The following is a 19,778-nucleotide window of genomic DNA, read 5'->3' as shown; positions in this document are numbered from 1 at the left end:
CTGTGTCATGGTGTGTCTGTGTCATGGTGTATCTGTATCATGGTGTATCTGTGTCATGGTGTATCTGTGTCTGTGTGTATTTAAAAAGTGTTTTTACTCACCTTTCTTTTTTTTTCTCCCCACGCCGTGCTGGTCTCCCCTCGACTGGCCCTGCCTCTATGGCTGAGATCATCAAGCATGATGATCTGAGCCAATCCAATGCTCTGCCATAGGATTTGCTGCAAAGGCCCTGATAGTAGGTGCTGCACACTGTGCAATCACGCTGTGCAGCAATGACACAGGAAGCACCTCTAGTGACTGTCTGAGTGACTGTCACTAGAGGTGTCACTAGGAAGCAATGTAAACACTGCATGTGAGTATGCTTAATGTATAATTAAATTAAAAGGACCAATATTATATATTAGAAAAAGCAATATATATATATATATATATATATACATATATATATATATATATATATATATATTACTCAACCATCTGGGGTGGCAAGACATTGCCTTACATATTACATACGGCAATATATGGCGCAATGACTTATGGGGCTGGCATAGATTTTTTTTTCCAGGGCTGCTTTGTATCCCCAGTCCGGCCCTGACTATGTAAGCAATAACTTTTTATATATAGCCCTTTTAGTACTCTAATATGATAGTTTTGTGATGTTCAGAGACCTTATGTTTACAAAGAAATACATATATTTAAAAAAAAATCTGATATGTTGTAATTAATATAGAGACTGAAAACCCTAAATATATGCAGCGTGGAGAATAGAAAGCATAGACAGACAAAATGGAAGCTTACACATATCTTAAATGAGTTACCAGGAAGTTTTCTTTTTAAAAAAGCATGTTTTTAAAGAAAAGCATGTTCTTTTTTCTTTTTTCTTTTTTTTAACTAAAGTGTTACTGTTCCAGACAAGAAGAAAAATCATCAATAAGGCTTGAAATTTTAGATAGGTAGTTGTAAATTGGACAAGTCATTTATTTTTCTCTGTATCAAAAATCTACTGAACATTTTTAGATTCCTGGCCCACACAATCAGTTAAATTCTATACTTAATTAGAGAGAGAAAAAAAGAGAAATTGGGATAAATATTATTAATACTTTTTACAGCGAGAAGATTGGGTAATGGGCAGATTTGGAGAAATAAACATATGACAAAGTAACTACTGGGTAGTTTGGTAGTTTTGTAGTTTTCGAGTACTGGTTAGTCTCTCTCAGCAGGAAAATGCAAAGAAAAAGTAGCAGTTATGATTAATATGGAGTTGATTCCTCCTGTTAGAAGTGAAGAAGAGTCCAACATTTAAAATATACCATGCTGGAAGAAAGGTATTAATTCTATCCATACTTTTTAAAAACTTTATAGACTCTTTGGGTGTTTTGCACACTGTATATTGAATTGATATATTTCATAAATTAATATAGAAATTGATTTATGAACAAATGTTTTAACCACTCAGGAACAAACATTGTGATGTCAGTATACCCTGTGTTGATTATGTACAATATTAAACAAACACCAACGATCTATGTGTTATTTCATTTTCATTAATTTGGTATTTCGGGAAAAGTAGTTCAGATGAAGGAAAATGGCGTGAAGATTGGCCAAAGAGTGTACGGCAAAATATAAATATTATGTACATATATTGCAATACACTAATAGGCACATTCTTGCACCATTCTCACCGATCAGGTGAAAAGAAGCATCCAATAGAGGGAAAAAAATTCTATATATATTTTTATATATATTCTATTTATTAAATATACAATATAAATAATATATAAATAAATGCATTTTTACTGCTTCTCCTTTTTTCCCTATATTTGTCACTTCTCACTTTATCAGTAAATAAAATTAACATTTAATGGCTATTCCCTTTACCATCAATCATCTTTTTGGCACCATGAATGAAACTCTGAATCACAGCACAAACAAAACTATTTTGCCCATTGTCCATTTCATTTGTTTTATGATTCATCAGTATAGCATTTCAGAGTTAGGGATATTTGACGAATTGCTCAAAAATCAGTCAATTTACGGATTGTCTAAAAACAAAATGCAAGTCTAGGGATAGCCTCAGGTGTCATAACTGCACCTAGTCTACTTGGATTTAAAAAAAAAATGTATTTCATAAAGATCAACAACATCTGCAGTAATTACAGTTCAATATGTCACTGTAGTTTGGTCTATGCTAAACAAACAGAATTACAAATAATCTATAAAGAAAACACTAGACAATAATGTCAAAGTGAAGCAAAAGTACTAATGCCCTTTCTTCTCTACAGGGCTGTGCAATCATTTGTTTAACTGTTTCAAGTGTTTCATTTTTCTTTACATCAGATGTTCACTTCTAAAGCAAATTTACTTCCAGAGATAAACTTTGGAGAGTTTGATCTCAAAGGAAAAAAAGAACATCAGTTCAAATGCCTTAGATTTTCTAAACGTAGTCAGGCAAAGCTGATGTGATTAAACAGACCTTTCTTGTTCTTGAAGAGCATTATGTTGTCAAGGCCTTCAGTAAAAAAATTGACAGAAGTATTTCTTTTAGCACTTCACTTTGGGAATACCCTTCAAAACTATATTAATCTAATAGCCTTCTAATTGTAAATGAAATGTCATACTGACTTAGCTATTTGTCACGGCATTAATTGAAAGTAATTTATCTGCACAAAAAGGTCGCAAATATAAATGTTGAAGCAGAGTCATTGTAAATTTTCAGTCAAAGGATTAAAATAAATTTTTTATTCAATTTACAACACTTGGTCAAAATAGGAAAAAATATTATATGTGATGCAGACAATGCCAATACAGATTCCGAGCTTCTTTTTCTTTAGCCTGAGAAACCTTTTAGTTAACTTTGTCTGGAAGGGTAAACCAACTAGACTGGCATACAAATATCTCATTATGCCTCGAGTTAGGGGCGGATTGGGCCTGCCCGATATTTACAATTATTATCAAGCTATGCATCTTACCCGGGTCCTTGAGTTATGTCAGCTACCCTGGTTTGATAAACTGAATGATAAATTGAGTACAATGACCTGGAAAACTCATCTAACTATAGCCCCAACGCTGAGGATCTGGACAAAGGCGAGTAGATCCAGTGTCATGGCAAGATTACCAGGGCCAATGTTGCCCATTACTAATAATTTGGATTTTGAACCAGGAGTAAGGAATGTTGTGATTTTTAATACTCATATAAGAGAATTAGGTAACATTAGGCTGGGAAACATCATTAAACTATCTACAGGTGAATAGTTGCCTAGAAATGTTATACTTAGACCAGAACTAAATAACATGGTAGGATTCCTCTTTTACTCTAAATTGCGTCATTTTGTAAATTAATTTAGATCACAGTTGAATCTTCTTTTTTGTTACACAAACTATGAAAAACTGTGCATAGAGATGGAAAATGTATGTAACCCCATTTCGAAAATATATAAATTCTTAACGGCCGTAGAGGACCCTGAAGTACCATATTTCTGCAGACTGGGGGAGCTGTTAGATATCAGGAATTTTCATATAAATTACTATCAAGTTGGTACAGGGTCCCCACGGATATTCATAGATTTTGTCAGTCATTAAATAAGAGTTGTTGGAGATGTGGAAAAGATGAGGGGAACCTATTAAACATTTTCTGAAAATGTGACATGATCACTCCTTTTTGGAAGGGTATACATTCTACCATCCATAAAATGGGTGATACGAAAACTACCCTGACACGGGAATTGGTTTTTTTTGTATCACACAGAGCTACCAATAGACATATTTAAAGAATCACTAACAATTAGGTTACTTAATGGTGCAAAATAAACTATCACTAGTAAGTGGAGGCAAAAAGTGAGGCCCTCTATAACAGATTGGATTAGATGGATAAATTATCTTAGGGAGATTGAGGAACTGATTTGCCAGGATCCTGTTGTTGTGCTTTTGAATAAAGAGCGATGGGCACAATGGGATTAATTTATAGTCTATACTGCAGAGGTTGGGATGGAATTGGAAGATGATTTTTGAACTTAAATATAAGCATGAGCAGTGACAGTTTTCAGATCACATGGTATTATCTTCTCTTTCTCTTTCTTTTCCTTTTATTTTTTCTCTTTTTCCTTTTTTTTTTTTAATATATTTCTTTTTTAATTATTATTTTTTTCTCTCTCTCCTTTTTCCCTCTCTCCTCTTGGTTTCCTACCGATTCCTACTATGCTCTTTACGAGGGACAGAATAGGATAGATTAGGGTTAGAGTGGGGGTTAGGGTATGGATGTGTAGGGGTCAGAGTTGGGAGGGAGTGAGTGAGTTTTATTTTGAGTTAGTAGTAGGGAGAGAATAGGGATAAAGTAGGGAGACTGTTAGGGATAGTTAGGGATACATAGATAATAAGTCTCTCTTCTCCAGTGCCCTACTCATATCTTTTTCCTTCCTTTTTAAAAAAAAAATATTAATCTATTTATTTTAAAAATGTATTTGTATTTTTCCTTTTCCTCCCCTTCCAACCCGTGAGATAAAATGTTTGATCTCCATTTTTTCTACGTATTTGACTCGTGATTTCTAGTATCCTGACCTCGGCTTCGTATTTGACTTGTGATTTCTGGTATCCTGACCCTGGGTTTGTCTTGACTCTGAGTATTCCTGTTAATCCTGTCCTTGATTTATTCTTGACCCTGATTCTTATCGTTTAGCTACATTAAGTCCGGCCATTCTAAGGCTCGGGTAATACGTCTTTGGGTTCCACCTTTTGTGGGTTTCCTCTTTCCTGTGTGTTGGGGTACGACTCCTGTGACACTATCTATCTATCTATCTTTCTGTCAATCTATCTTTCTAAACATGCACAGCCCCATATGTAGATGCAGACAGCCATACATGCAGGCACGGTGCATTTTGGTTAGCCATCCCTCAGAACATATACCCATTGCTTCTCAGCTCTTTAAATTAATTAATGCTGCTTGCCATACCCTTGGCCCATACCATGTAATATATACTATATAATTGCTCTGTATAGCCAGCGCAATTATAGCTGCCTTGCGCCCAGAGGTCAAGACCTAAGTTTGAAAGTCACCCGGGGGTTAAATCTTTATTGGCACCCCCTGGAACTGTAGAATTTTATGCAAGCTATATTAATATAACTTTTGTGTCTTACTATGCACCTTCAAAAAAAAACCTTTTGCTGGGGAAATCAAGAGCACATACTCCCATCCATATACATATACACATTCATATACACAGACGTACACAATACCTATGTGGAATTTAGAGTAAAAAAAAGTTTCGTTTTGAACTATACCTTAGGATACAGTGATATCGTACAGTGAGCTACATGAGAATGTCTCATTCTAATTTTCTGAGAAACATACTTATTTTTTTTGAAACACTGTAATTAACACAAAATAATGATTTAGCAAAATAAGTTAAACATATGTCATTACCTGGTTTCCTCCCATTCCGTGACAGTTAAATATGCCAACTTTCTCATTTTCTTTTCGACCCATATTATCTAGGCATTGGTTGTTTTCCACATTTCTTATCTGAAAGATGAAAACTAAATGAGTTGTTTGAATTGAATAATCATAAAAAAGTATTGTGGAATCCTTACATAATATATAATATGCATTCCCTAAAAATTTGATTCATATGTGAATCACTAAACAGAGACCTATATAATATAATATTTTTGGTAAATATAATAAGAAGTAATAGTAATAAGTATAGTAATAGTAATAAGTAATAAGAAGTAATAAGAATTGTTCTGGTGATTGAAAAAACCCTCAATAATTCCAAGTTGTTGTTTTTTTGTGTTCATATACCCTGCTGTACAAGTAAAGTATCATGTGAAGCAGCTGTGCTCTAGCTTCTCAATATTCTATGACATTACCACTGGGGATGTAGAAGCACAGTTTGTCCTTGTCCAATTCCCCTTATGGTATCCTGTTACTAACACTTACTTGCATGAATTGTGATCTGGAGTGTGGCTGTTTACTATATTTTGTACTTAAATGCACAAGCACACATGTATACGTATGCATTTGTCCATACTGTTTTTGATTACTGCTATCCCATCCGTACAGTTAAATTACGTGATATCAATTCATGTAGTGTTGCTACATTTTGCAGTAATAGTTATCTGCTTATGTGCAGGCTCATAGATTGCTTTGTTAATCTACATAATAATGAAGCTTTGTTCGTTGTTTTGCTTTTGATCAAAAACATCACTAGAGGAAAGACGCTGGGGAACACTTCAAATTTCCTTCAGGAAAATTCTGTAAAAAAATCAATTATGTGTCACTTCTCACTTAGTTAAATTATATACAAGTAACACGCTTCTAGCATATATGTAAGATATCCATATGCAGAATGTTTACGTATATCAGATTTTCTACAAAAATAAATGTAAACAAGTACTCAAGTCCTACCTCACCAAGTGAAAAATAGCGGCGTGGAATCTGCGAGTCTGGATATATATTTTCTAGGTACCAAGAAAATGGTTTACACTTTAGTTTTTCTCGGAGCGATTTTCTTTCGGATACATCACCATAATCCACCTTGACAACGCCTAGAATGTTAGAAGAAATCGATGAATATATTTACTAGAGCAACTTCAGAGATCGATGTAACGGAATACCTGATGGAACTTTTGTTTAAAAAAGGTTTGGACAGTGTTAATCCTCGTCAAAATAACAAGGATACACCCTCTACATTTTATTCATCTACACAATAGTTTTTACAATTTCAAATGAGGATTTTCATGACTACTTGAGGTTTCTAAAGTATTTAGTCGCAAAGGCTTGGTATCTAAATCTGCAAAGAGCAAATGCAATTTTTATTGAGCTTTCTGCACAATTTTGTTGGCAGGAATCTAACCAGAGTAAATTGTATGGGGTTCACGTAATTTATATTGACTTGCACACATTCATTTCCGACGCGTTTTTTTTTTGTAAGATTGTGGAAATAGATATAGGTTAAGTCATGTTTTTCTGACCTGCCGGAACAGAATTGCAAATCTCCGACAAAATCAAATGCTAATGATCAGAATGAGTCAACGTCAAGCCAAAACATAAAAATGACACAGTATCGTTTTGTAGAGTCTTCCACGTGCAAGAGCGCGTAATCATCAAAGGCAACAAATCCCAAAAGAAATCAGAAATTATTGGTACAGATAATGGAAGTGATTGCAGTTGAGTAAAGAAAGTCAAACTTATTTGAGAGACCAAGGTATACAGGGCAGCGTTAGATTTGATAATGATATTCCCATTATTTTAATTGTCAAATCAAGTATTAAAGCATGTATTTCACAGAGATGATGTAATCCATGTGTATTATTTCCATAATTCACAGAGATTGCACCATTCTGTTAATGTGGGTTAAAAATCCATAACAGCAAACGTACTGTATTTACCATGCATCTGCCAGCAGGAGGTGCTAAAGAGATTCTTCTTCCACTCTATTTCCTTTGCTACAAGTCCACTCTGATATCAGTTGTGAATATATATCACATATAATTTGCATATACAGAAGATGTTAATGTGACCACCTTTTATCCTACAGTATATAAAGACTAACTGAAACAAAATAACTATAATAAAATAAAATTATTAATAAAGTAATAAATACACATTATATTTACTAATAAATTATTTTAAAATAAATCTATTCTTCTCTAAGTAAATTCCAAACTGTAGAATTAATCAAATGTCTTTTTAATTGTATTGTTCATGTATTTTTCTTTGTCATTTTAATCTATATGCCTTTGTTCTTTCTAATCTGTTTTGATGTTTCATTCTTTTAGATCCTTCCATTTTATCTCTAACAAGATGAGAAAAGAATGAAGATGAGTCAATTTTCTTTTGCCTTTTTTGTGCTTAATTTTATCAAGTTGCCAAATAATAAATTACTATTATAGGACATGTATTTAAACACAGCGTAGCAATATTCCCCATGACGTAAAGTTTTTGGAAGAGATGGGTCAAACATTCTTACTAACAAAAAAGGAGAAAATGTCAAACTAAAATGTACCTTGTCCAGCTTTTCAGGCATCCCACATATTCTTGAATTTCATTTGTGTCGATTCATAATTCTCAACAAATAGCTACTAATATGCCCCATTGCACATTACTTGAGTCTAGGGATTAAAGTCACTTTTTAGGTTGAAGTTACTATTTTAAATGTGTTATAAACAACTATTTTTAATGTGTTATATAGAGAATAGACGCAATAGACACTATAGAAGGTAGCAATTGAAGTCCCTTAATTTCCATTAAATCTCCTGTTAGTGCTGCCCAGACCAAAAAATTACCTAGTTCGTCCTTATGTTCCAATATAGTTCTTTTGTACTGATGGTCATATTCCATAAATCCCTCCACATGAGTGCTTTATGAGCATTTTGAGAGTTTCTGGAAGTTATATTACATTTTTTAGCATTAACATACAGATTTTAGATTATTTTCTAAATGTCTAGTCCCAGAGATTATTCCCTGCTGTTACCTTCTCAGGATAGTGTAAGTATTTGCACAGTCAGGAGAAGCATATGCATAAATTGGTTTTAGTGTCATGCTTAATGGATTAAACTGAATTTTTCTTTGTTTGTTATTTAGAAATATGCTCAAACTCTGTTGGTTTATATCTTCTATAAACATTTGAAACTTCATCTAAGGCAAAGAAAATGTTATTTTCACTGCAAGAACAACAAGGATGTGGAATTCTCTGCCTGAAGAAGTGGTTTTATCAGAGTCCATACAGATGTTCAAACAGCAACTAGATGCATACTTGCAAAAACAGAATATTCAAGGATATAATTTTCCAATGTAGGGCAATAGCTTCTTGATCCAAGGATAAATCTGACTGCCATTCTGGGGGCTAAGAATTATTTTTTCCCCTAGTTTTTTGCAAACTTGGAAGTGCTTCAAACTGTTTTTTTTGCCTTCCTTTGGATCAACAGCAAAAAACTAATGCAAGGAAGGCTAAACTTGATAGATGCAAGTCTCTTTTCAGCTATGTAACTATGTAAGTATGAAACAATAAAAATAATATTTTTTGCTGTTATTTATTACTGTCTCAATATAAATGATCAACTTCTACACTGATCAGCCACAACATTTAAACCACTGACAGGTGAAGTGAATGACTTTTGATTATATTATTACAATGACATATGTCAAGGGTGGAATATATTAGGCAACAAGTGAACAGTCCATTCTTAAATGTCATGTTTTTGGAGGGGCAGAGCCTAGCATCTAAGCAGAGTGGACGTGCCAAAACCAAGCTCCTGCAATACTTACCTGAATTTGGGGTGAAAAACACCCCTAACACTGGCACAGAACCGCTCTAGAGGGGCATAGCTGAATTGGGTACAACTTTAGACACCCAAACTGCAAATCTCACCACCCGAGAACCCAAGCTGCAATGGCCGAGGCTTACAGGATGGTTGGCAGAGGGGAGACGGCCGCTCTCCTCTCCTCCTACCTGCCCCCAAAAAAACTTTGACCCCCCGAGACCAGTGGGGGATATCCCAGTCCTCGCCGCGAGCCCAGAACAAGTCTCTGCATAGCATGTGGGCACCAGGGCCGGCGACACAAGACACATGGAAATTGGCGGCTGAGCACTCACTGCGACAGCAGACCAAGCCTGCAACCCCTGAGCAGCACCCCGACCATGATACGGACCTTATGGAGCGACGAAACAACCTGCTAAATGGCTTCTGGGAGAAGCTCCAGATACGCGCACAGCGCTCCAAGACACAGTAACGAGATCCTATGGGAACGAGAGAGAGGAGCCACGCGCAACCCGGTGAGAGGGGGACTCCCCCGGATGCAGCAACAGATCACCCGCAGTCACTCACCCATCCTAGCCGACTCGGGCTGAAGGCCAAGAGGGTCCCGACCCGAAGACGCCGGCCACACAGGAGGCAGCTCAAGCAAGGCAGGCCACAACCTACCCGCAGGCCTTCAACCACCCCGACGAGGGGGAGACTCTTGGGCAACGTACGCCAACGAGTGTGTGGCCAGACGACGAAGGCCTTCTCACCAGCCTGGGGATGGAGGGATACCCCCGCTCCCGCCTGAGCGGCAACACCTCCCCAGTACCAGCAGAAGGGTCTCAACCACCTCCCAGCAGCAGTAATAGGATGAACTGCGATTCGCTACAGACTCTCCTATGACCCGCATATTCTCCCAACTGGGTCCAGGTGCAAGTGCATCTGTCGGAGACCTTCATATAAAAGTCTGATTTCATGAGCCTCCATTTACTCTTTGTTAACCTTTCGAATAATCCTACAAATAATCGTATATACCTACCACAATCGTGGTATTAGCTAAAGCCATACCAAGCTTAACATGTAATGTCTCCCTAGCTAATACATGTTCTAGCAATGGTTAACTCATGTTTACTAACTTCTTAAAAACGTGCACGTACTATCTAAATGTCCATGTGTTTCAATGCATGAAAGTTAATGTTATATATGATTACGCTTGTTTGTATACTAACTTTACTCTTATTACTGATGCTTTAATGAACTAAGCCTGCATATATTATAAAATTGTGCTAGATAATCCAATGTCCCGCATGTTAAACGGGAACAAAGCCTGAGGACTGCTTTTGGGGCACCTCAAGACTTTCTGTAACATTCATTTGCACAGCAAAAAAAAAAAATATATATATATCATGTTTTGGAAGCAGGAAGAATGGGCACAAAAAAGATCTGAGTGATTTTGACAAGTGCCAAATAGTGGTGACTAGATGACTGGGTCAGACCATTTTTAAAACTGGCAAGTCTTGTGTGGTGTTCCAATATGCAGTGGCTAGTACCTACCAAAAGTGGTGCAAAGAAGAACAACCAGTGAACCAGCGTCAGGATGTAAAATAATAATTTGTATGCATTCCCTTAAGTTAATAATTATGTGAGGTCCCAGCACGTGACAGACTGTTTCCTGAGATGAAAGAATGTGTATCTTATCTTGAGTGCATAATTCCAGTGTTGGTGTGATATATTTGTATACCCTTGTTACTGAATATACTTAATGCAATCACTTTCTTTGCACAATTTACGTAATGTAAGAGTGGAACTCCAAGAGATGAAACTGGTGGTCTTGACCAATTATATTTGTATTTTTATTACCAAACAGCAAACTGTTTAAACTAGCTATCATCTCAATTTACACTTTACAAAAAGACAACTTTTGACAAACCATGTATAAATTTAGGAAAATTGCATCCCACTATTATTTGTAAGTTTTTTTGATTGTGAAGTATGTGGACCTAATTGGAGTTATTCAATATATTCAGGATGTACCTCTGAATTGCCACATTGGGGAAAATGAATAAGGCATTACATTTTATGTATAATAGGCACTGAACATAAATTGGAGTTAAATTCAGGAATTTTCGCTAAACTGCAATTATGATTCACAGCAATTTTCTGCCTAACAAAAATGTTCTCCAGAACGCATTCAGATGAGTCCAAATGGCCTTGAGTGAACCAATAGAACCTAAAAATGTAAACTAACTCAATAATTGCTTCTAAGTCTCCCACCCCACTTACCAGACTTTTCCATGCCCTTATTTCTCAATAACTGAAAACAACACAAATTACTGAAGGCAACAAAACATGCTAAATTCAAAGGCACAGCAATAGCTTTATCCTGGGAGAGATGTTTGCCGGTTCTGTGGCTGTCTAAAAATGACAGGCTTAACTTGACTGTCAGATTTCCTCCGCAGGAAAGGAAAAGCAAAATGCCTCCATCCACACAGGTAAAGGTGATGAAGTGCCAGGTAGGGCAAGAAACACGTCAGTCTAGTTTTGCATCCATCCATCAAAGGTGCTTTAATGTAGGCTCTATTTAAAACTTGAATTGCAGGGAGCCCAAGAGTATGAATGTCCAGGGTTAATCTCAGAAAAAATATTCAGGTTGGTATGGAGTAGGACCTGCAAAAAATTGTATTCTGATACATTGTGACAGGCCTATACAATGCATGATTTTATATTGATTTTACATAAATATATATTGGTAGTGTGGTATTTTAGATGGATATGTTGTAAGCAAGAAAATTTGAATCTTTATGAGACTAGATTAAATTTCTACTCATTTTGAGCTTCATTTGTTATTAACTTGTGCTTGTCTCTAACATGACCTCCTTGACAGCTCTAAAACATTCTCACCAATTATTTTTTGCATTTCAGATTTAGACAACTTTGGATAACTAAATTTTCTCACTGTACTTATTTCTCTCAGTCAATTAAAATTTAATTTTCTCAACAGTATTTAGAGTTACATCAAATCATTGACAAGGAAAGTTGAATGGAAATTGCTTGCAGTCCCTTATGCCCAGTAGAAGAAACCCTTTGCAAGTGATTCAGTCTGCTGGCAACATATCATATACATTATTAAAGCTCAGTAGGAAAAATAACCTCATCATATCTATCAACATAGAATATATCCCTTATAAGTATATCCCTTATAAATATGCCCTATACATGCTAAATGTATGATCAATTTGCAACGCTCTAGAACATGTTCCACTCCTATACTCCTCACTCAGCATCTACCTCAATGATTTTATCATATAATAAAGAGGAGTGATTGGTGATACCTCTTTCAAATATGTTTCCCATTTCCCTGACTAATGATGAATATCTCCAAGACTATTGTTTCCTTTACCCAGGGGAGAAGTCCATTCCTAGTGCCACCTTTGGCAGTGAACAGAAGTACAAACACATTTCAAACAAAAAAATGAATTACTTTTTCAGATAATATTATACTCTTACACTCCCTGCCTGCAAAACAAATGATACATATTTGACAGTCAAGAGGTGCATATTTTATGTTCCCTTGTAGTGTACCAGATATATAATGGAATCATGGTGAATGTAGACCTTCTAGAACACATAAGACTGAAGGAATTCGAAACTGTGAGCCTGTTTGTTTAAAAAGTAACATATTGTTTGGTTGCTACATGTTACTTCTATAAAAATGTATTTAGAAAGTGGAAATTCTCATGCTAGGCATGAAACTAGGTTACTTTTAGAGAGTGGTCTCTAGATTTATTTGGTTCTGAGCTGTAATTCACCTGAATTTTGTCCGATCTGAGGATTGTTTAAATTCCCTTATTGTAACTGAATCACAAACCAACCAAACTAAGCAATGGCTGAGAATGTTTGATGTTTGATCAGAAAAAAAGATAATTTAAGAGTAGGGGATAGCCACTAAATGTTGATTTTATTCACAGATCAAGAAAGAAGTGACCAATAGAAGTGCTGTAAAAATACCTATTTATTAAATATATAATATAGAGATATATAAATATAGATGTTCATCTGAAATTCTGCTGAGCCAAAGTGACATTTGGCCAGAATTCAGCTGTCCCAGAATGTATTATTTTAACTAAAAATGGTTTGGCCACATCAAATTTTCTTGAGCTATAAATTTCCAGCAGCCATATAACAGCAACCAGCATGGAGATAAAAACCCAGCAGAATAGTGTGACACTTGTCTGCCCATATCTGAGCTATGGTGAAATTCTTCTTTCACTTGTATGAAAATGCTGTTATTAAAAAGATTGACATATTGTACATGTTATCATATTATTATCAATACACATATCTATTATTCTAACAATGTGGTCAGTGTAACCAGAATTCAGACACAGATAAGCTAATGTGTGATTGTGTCAAAAGATGTGTTCATCAATGAGTAATTAATTCAATCATTATAGTGGTCTACAATTAATAGATATTTCTACAATATTCCTATTTAGAGTTAAGATAAATCAGAGTACATGTATGTCAGAATCAGAAATTTAAATCCAAGTAGCCGACTGAATGTCTACCAAAAGCTTCAGATCTCTGACAGGTTTCCATTATTGAAAGACTATTAACGTACTAGTTTTTCATGTCATTCGTGTAATCTAAATTAATTAACTCCTTAAGAGAAGGTAGTTATTGTATTTGATGATGAAAATAATTATGGAACAATCACACCATCTACTGGTCAAATTTGATACATTGACCATTATGATGAGGTCAACATTCATTATAATAGTGCACACCCATCCCGTTCCATTGGTCACTTTAAAAAGTTAGACGGGAGAAAGACAGAAAAGATTTTTGCCTTTAAGAAGGAGACTCATCAATAGGCACTCTTGGGATACACACTCTTGAGGACATACTCTCAAAACACAACTCTTTCCCTCTAGAATTATGGGAACACCCTGTTGAAAGTTATTTGTTTGTCAGACCAATACAGGATTTAGAATGTTTCCAATTTTTTTCGTATTTAACTGTTCCAAGCTTACACTTAGTTTCTCTATCTTTAAACCTTTTTAAACACCCTCACAATTCACACTAATATATCTATTGGATTATACCTCGAGAACACAAGAGAATATTTACTACAGAAGACTATATATATATATATATATATATATATATATATATATATTTATATATATATATATATATATAATTATTATGTTACTATTTATATAGCACCAACAAATTACACAGCGCTTTACAGTGGGCGGACGAACAAACATGTAATTGTAACCAGGCAAGTTGGACACACAGGAACAGAGGAGTTGAAGGCCCTGCTTAATGAGCTTACATGCTAGAGGGAGTGGGATAAAGTGACACAAAAGGTAAGGATAGTATTAGACTAATGACAGTTGCAAGAGAGGAATCAGTCGGGAGCTATTAACAGTTTAATTAATACGCTTTTATGAAGAAGTGGGTTTTTAATGATTTTTTTGAAGGAGTTGAAACTGGGTGAGCATCTAACGGAGGAGGGAAGTGAGTTCTACAGGAACGGTGCAGCCCTCGAGAAGTCTTGAAGGCAAGTATCAGATGTGGGAGTACAGACAGAAGATAGACGTAAGTCTTCAGCAGAGCATAAGGGCCTAGACGGTACATACTTGTGTATTAGGGAGGATAGATAGGTGGGAGCAGCATTATGTAGAGATTTGAAAGCAAGAACCAGAATTTTAAATTGAGCCCTATATCTCACAGGAAGCCAATGTAGGGACTGACAGAAGGGAGAGGCGTGGGAGGTGCGGGCGGACAGGAAGATGAGCCTCACCGCCGCATTCATTATTGACATATATATATATATATATATATATATGTAAGATGACAAAATACCAGAGTATTGCAGTATGCAATGATAACTTTTTAATTGGACTAACATAATAGACAAGCTTTCAAAAGTTTTCCTCTCTTCCTCAGGTCTGGAGCAATACTGATCAATTTGATAGAGTTTAACACTTAAAACAACTGATGTTAGAGGAGAGGAGGTAGGGGGAATCACACATTTTAACACCAGAAATTAAGGACTTAATGTAGACTCTGACTTTCTCACACACTACCAAAACTTTACATAAGCACAGATCTTAAAGTCTTATATACTTATTTTTCAATATTCTCGCTTTGCCTTTATTGGATCAATTTATATAAATACATATATGCAGCTAAATATTTGCATACCTTGCTCTGCTGTTTTTTTTTGTTTTTTTTTTAAATTTATTTATTTAATTTTTCTGTGGTTGTTTTTTTTCTTTTCAACTAGCTTATTTACTCTCCTCTGTTTGTTTACTTTTTCTGGCTATTCTCTGCCAACCTGCACCTTTCCCTTTCAGGCACATCTTCTGCTATTTATGACATCCCTCCCCTCCTCAAGCAACAGTTGTTTTAAGTGTTAAAACTCTATCAGATATATCAGTATTGCTGCAGACCCGAGGAAGAGAGTAAAACTCTTGAAAGCTTGTCTCTGAAATATTATGTTAGTCCAATAAAAAAGTTATCATTGCAAACTGCAATACTCTGGTATTTGGGCATCTTGTCTACTGGACTAATACAGTCTACACTATTAATACACACAGTTAATACAATCTACACTATATAACAAAATATCTTTTATGTGTTTGTATATAATTAAGTAATTTTACTCATTACACTTTTAGGGACCTGACTGACAACCCAGGCAGAAAGTCCAGAGAATTTAGTTTGCAAGACCTATATTTAATCCTGTAACTTTCCAATACAGCAAAAAAACTGTTGTTGGGGGATACTATTATACTCATGAAACTTCACTGAATACAAATATTAGTGTTTAAAAACAGCAAAATGTATCACAACGTTGATATCATCAGTGAGAGTGCCATTTGTTGCATTTTTCACACACAAATGGCACTTTCATTGACAATATCATTGTTGTGATACATTTTACTGTATTAAAACACTAATATTTGTGTTCAGTGAAGTCACTCAAGTATAACAGTACCCCCCGTTTACAGGTTTTATGGTGTTTTCTAAAGTTAGTTTTCTACTGATGGTAGGAAGTGGGTGCCTGACATTTCTTCCCATATACATGTAAAGAGCCTGCACAGGGTGAAAAGAGGAAGAGGAGAATGTAGAGACCCAGCCTTAGCCAGCCCCAGACTCCTGTCAGACCAAGCCAGATAAGTCACCCTCCTGCTGAGAAAGGTTATGTTAACAGAATGGTGGCTAGAAATATGAAAAAATATGACGTATGTGTATGTGAATCTGTGTGTCAGTGTGTGGATCAGTGTGTTTTTATTTGTGTATCTTTGTGCCATGCAGTGGGTATGTCAGTGTGTGCATATGTGTGCATCTGAGTGTGAGTATGCATCATTGTGTGTATCTGGGTGTGTATCTCTGTATGTTTCAATGTGTCATTGTGTGTATCTGTGTGTGTCTCTCAATGTGTATGTGTATATATGCATATATCCCAGCAATCAAACGCCAACACTGCATTCAAACACACCCTTGAATCAAATGCAAACATTACATACAAACAAACCTCTTCATTCAATCATTACTACACACAGATATACACCTGCATTTAAATGCCAATACTACATACAAACACATTAATGCATTTAAACGAAAACATTACAAATAAACACACCCATTTAATAAAATGCCAAAAATATATACAAACATCTCTTCATTTAAACAACAACACTAGACACAAATGTACATCTGCATTTAAAAGCTTTCACTACATACAAAAACACAGCTGCACTCAAACGCATACATTACCATAGAAGTATACCACTATATTCCAATTATTATTAATATTATTATTTTATTATTTATATAGTGCCAACAAATTCCGTAGCGCTGTACAATGGGATGGCAATGTACAAATACAAACACACCCCTGCATGCACACACACACACACACACACATACTCCATATAAAACAGGACTACATTCAAAAGCGCAAACACTGCTCAGAAATTACAACCCTGCAAGGATGGGCACATTTTAGATCCCCAGCATGCACAGCATTGTGGGAGTTGTATGACAGATAGAGATTTACCTTTTGGCCACCCTTGCACTAGAGGAGGGCCTTTAAAAAAATTCTTGCCCTTCTACATTAGTTCCACCACTGCCTTTAAATACTGTCCTTTTGCAAATAAATTCAGCACCTCCTCACTCTCATTAAATTATCTTTTAATTGGATTCTTTATTAATCACGGTTGCATATCACATTGGAACCGTTCTCCGAGAGTCTCTGCATGTAGTTGTCTGTTTCTTTGAGTGCATTTTCTATGTTGGTGTGTGTAAATAAAAAAAATAAAAAATCATTGATGAAATGAATGATGTCACCATAAATCGTTTATGAAGGTCAAGAATAATCGGTAAATCAATATGAACATTAAACATGCACATTACTCTCAAATTTACACAGACATCTGTCACCTGCGGAACATATACGTCATGTAAATGCATTGTATATCGTATAGTTATAGATGAATGTTTCAATACTGAGCAAGGATACAACATTACAATGCAGATATCCAGGGGCTACATTTCCAGTTTTCTTAATATAAATGCTAAATCACTGAAATATCTGAAATCATAAGCAGGTTTTCCTATACTGCTGTTTCAAATAAATGTATTACAACCCATTCATATGAATAGTTGGTATCGAGAATCAACTGAGAAGAATGTTCATCAAGGTTGTTGCTGCTCTTAGTCAGTAATGTGGAAGAAGACGATGACCTACTCCTCTTGGTAAAATCTTATTCAGGTCCAAAGATAGGCATTAGTAGGGATTAAAGGCAGAATTGATACACATCATCTAGATTTTATCCTAATTTCAAAGTGACATACACTGTAAATTCAACAATGTGTCTTAATTACATTTTTCATTTTTTCTTTTAGCTGTATAAACAGGCACTCTTTAATTCTACAACAAAGAAGAGATAGAAATACCGCCCCAAGGCCTGCTGATAAGCACAATCCACAAGATAGTCCTCTAGAACAGGAAGCAAGTTAGCTTCTAAACCTAAGCCTTTAGAATAATCTCTTTTCATCTGATATGCTCATTTACTGATGTGACATATTTCTCCTTGTCAAGTCATTATGCAGAAAAAGAACATATCTAGTCTATCTCTCCCATATCGTCTGATTATAACTGTGTCTTCAAGACCTCCTCGGAAAAATGATTTCTGCCAGCTGTAAGACCCTGAAGGTATGCTTTAATATAGTTATGAGATAAACTGCAAAAATCACCACCCCATACAGCAAACATATTGCATTTATATGCTGTTGTACTGGAATAATAAAAAAAAAAAGTTAGATTATGTATTACAGACACTGGCAATTATTTAGTTAATTTAATACAATTCTGTCTCATTGGTCCTGGTGCTCTAATTGCTATGAGGAAAAGGAGAAAGAGAAAGAATCATCGTAAGAGCAATAGGTGCCACATCCAACTGAGAACATGGTTACTTGTCCCATCTCCAAAATATATCAAACAAAAGCTGGGTTTGTAGGTTTTGCTAATCTTTTGCAAATGTTGACACGCTTTAACAAAACAAAGAGAGAAATTGAGTTTGTAACTAGTGAAATTCTTACAAATTTAGAGCTCACAAACAAACTATAGAGGTATGTACATCAAGTAAAGACATAGTAAAGTCATTACAAGTGATCACAAGCAAAAAAACTTAATTCACAAGCAAGAACAAAGCAGTTACAAAGAAGAAGCATTTTTCATCAAGGCTACACATATTTGATATTGGAGCATCTAGTTAATTCTTCCTCATCATCATCAAGCAAACAATCTACGTGTAAATGATAAGTAATGTTCAGAATTCTGATTCTGCTTAGTGACTTCTCAATGTAGGTCGACATTATAACATACCAAACATACTGCTGTTTCACTGTACTATCACAATTCAATTATCTTCTAATATTCTCGCTACTCACTTCAATGAACAGTTTTATATAAAAATGTACTATTTACTTTCCCTCCAACATCACCATGATCAGGGATTTGAGATTTCTTTAAAGGCATCCTGCCACCTGTCTACCTCATGCCATAACACAGTTCTGCTCAGAAACATTTCCTCGAGCAGAACTTGAAAATGATGCAAACGTGCTGGCTTCATTGCCAATGCTTCAGTGTCAGAACAGAGTGGCATCTGTCAGCTTTAGCATTTTTGACCTGGGAATGGATGAGGAAGGGGAAGTAGAAATAAGGAAGAATCTGTACAGGCTTGTGAAGAGTCACTGAAGCCTACATAGGACATGGTTTGCTACCAGAAATGTCACACTGTAACCAATTCCTCATATACTTAACTGATAGCAGTGTCACACAATTTAGTCTAATTTATTTGTAAAGTGATCATAGGCATGCTAATATTCTTACTAGAAAGTATAGCAAGTGTAATAATACACAAAATATTGATGTGTTAATAGGCATATAGACTGTATTAAACCATATGAAACAACCATTTGAAGCAATATAAATCATATCTCAAAAATGGTCTGCCAGG

The 19,778-nt window shown here is 35.5% G+C and overlaps 1 protein-coding gene across 3 annotated transcripts in view; it reads right to left on the bottom strand.

Moving 5' to 3' along the window:
* The window catches only part of GALNT13 (polypeptide N-acetylgalactosaminyltransferase 13), a 235,298-nt gene that overhangs the window by 47,431 nt on the left and 168,089 nt on the right, over nucleotides 1–19,778 (bottom strand). For all 3 annotated transcript variants that reach the window (XM_063429525.1, XM_063429523.1, XM_063429524.1), the window contains exons 8-9: nucleotides 6,401–6,540; nucleotides 5,417–5,515 (exon numbers count right to left, since the gene is read on the bottom strand). In XM_063429525.1, the coding sequence (XP_063285595.1) occupies nucleotides 5,417–5,515; nucleotides 6,401–6,540 (239 nt within the window). The remainder of the gene's footprint in view (nucleotides 1–5,416; nucleotides 5,516–6,400; nucleotides 6,541–19,778) is intronic.

This window comes from Pelobates fuscus, chromosome 8, assembly GCF_036172605.1.
Source record: "Pelobates fuscus isolate aPelFus1 chromosome 8, aPelFus1.pri, whole genome shotgun sequence".
Lineage (NCBI taxonomy): Eukaryota > Metazoa > Chordata > Amphibia > Anura > Pelobatidae > Pelobates > Pelobates fuscus.
The sequence above is the reverse complement of the archived record's forward strand: the minus strand, read 5'-3'. Positions and strand labels throughout refer to the sequence as shown.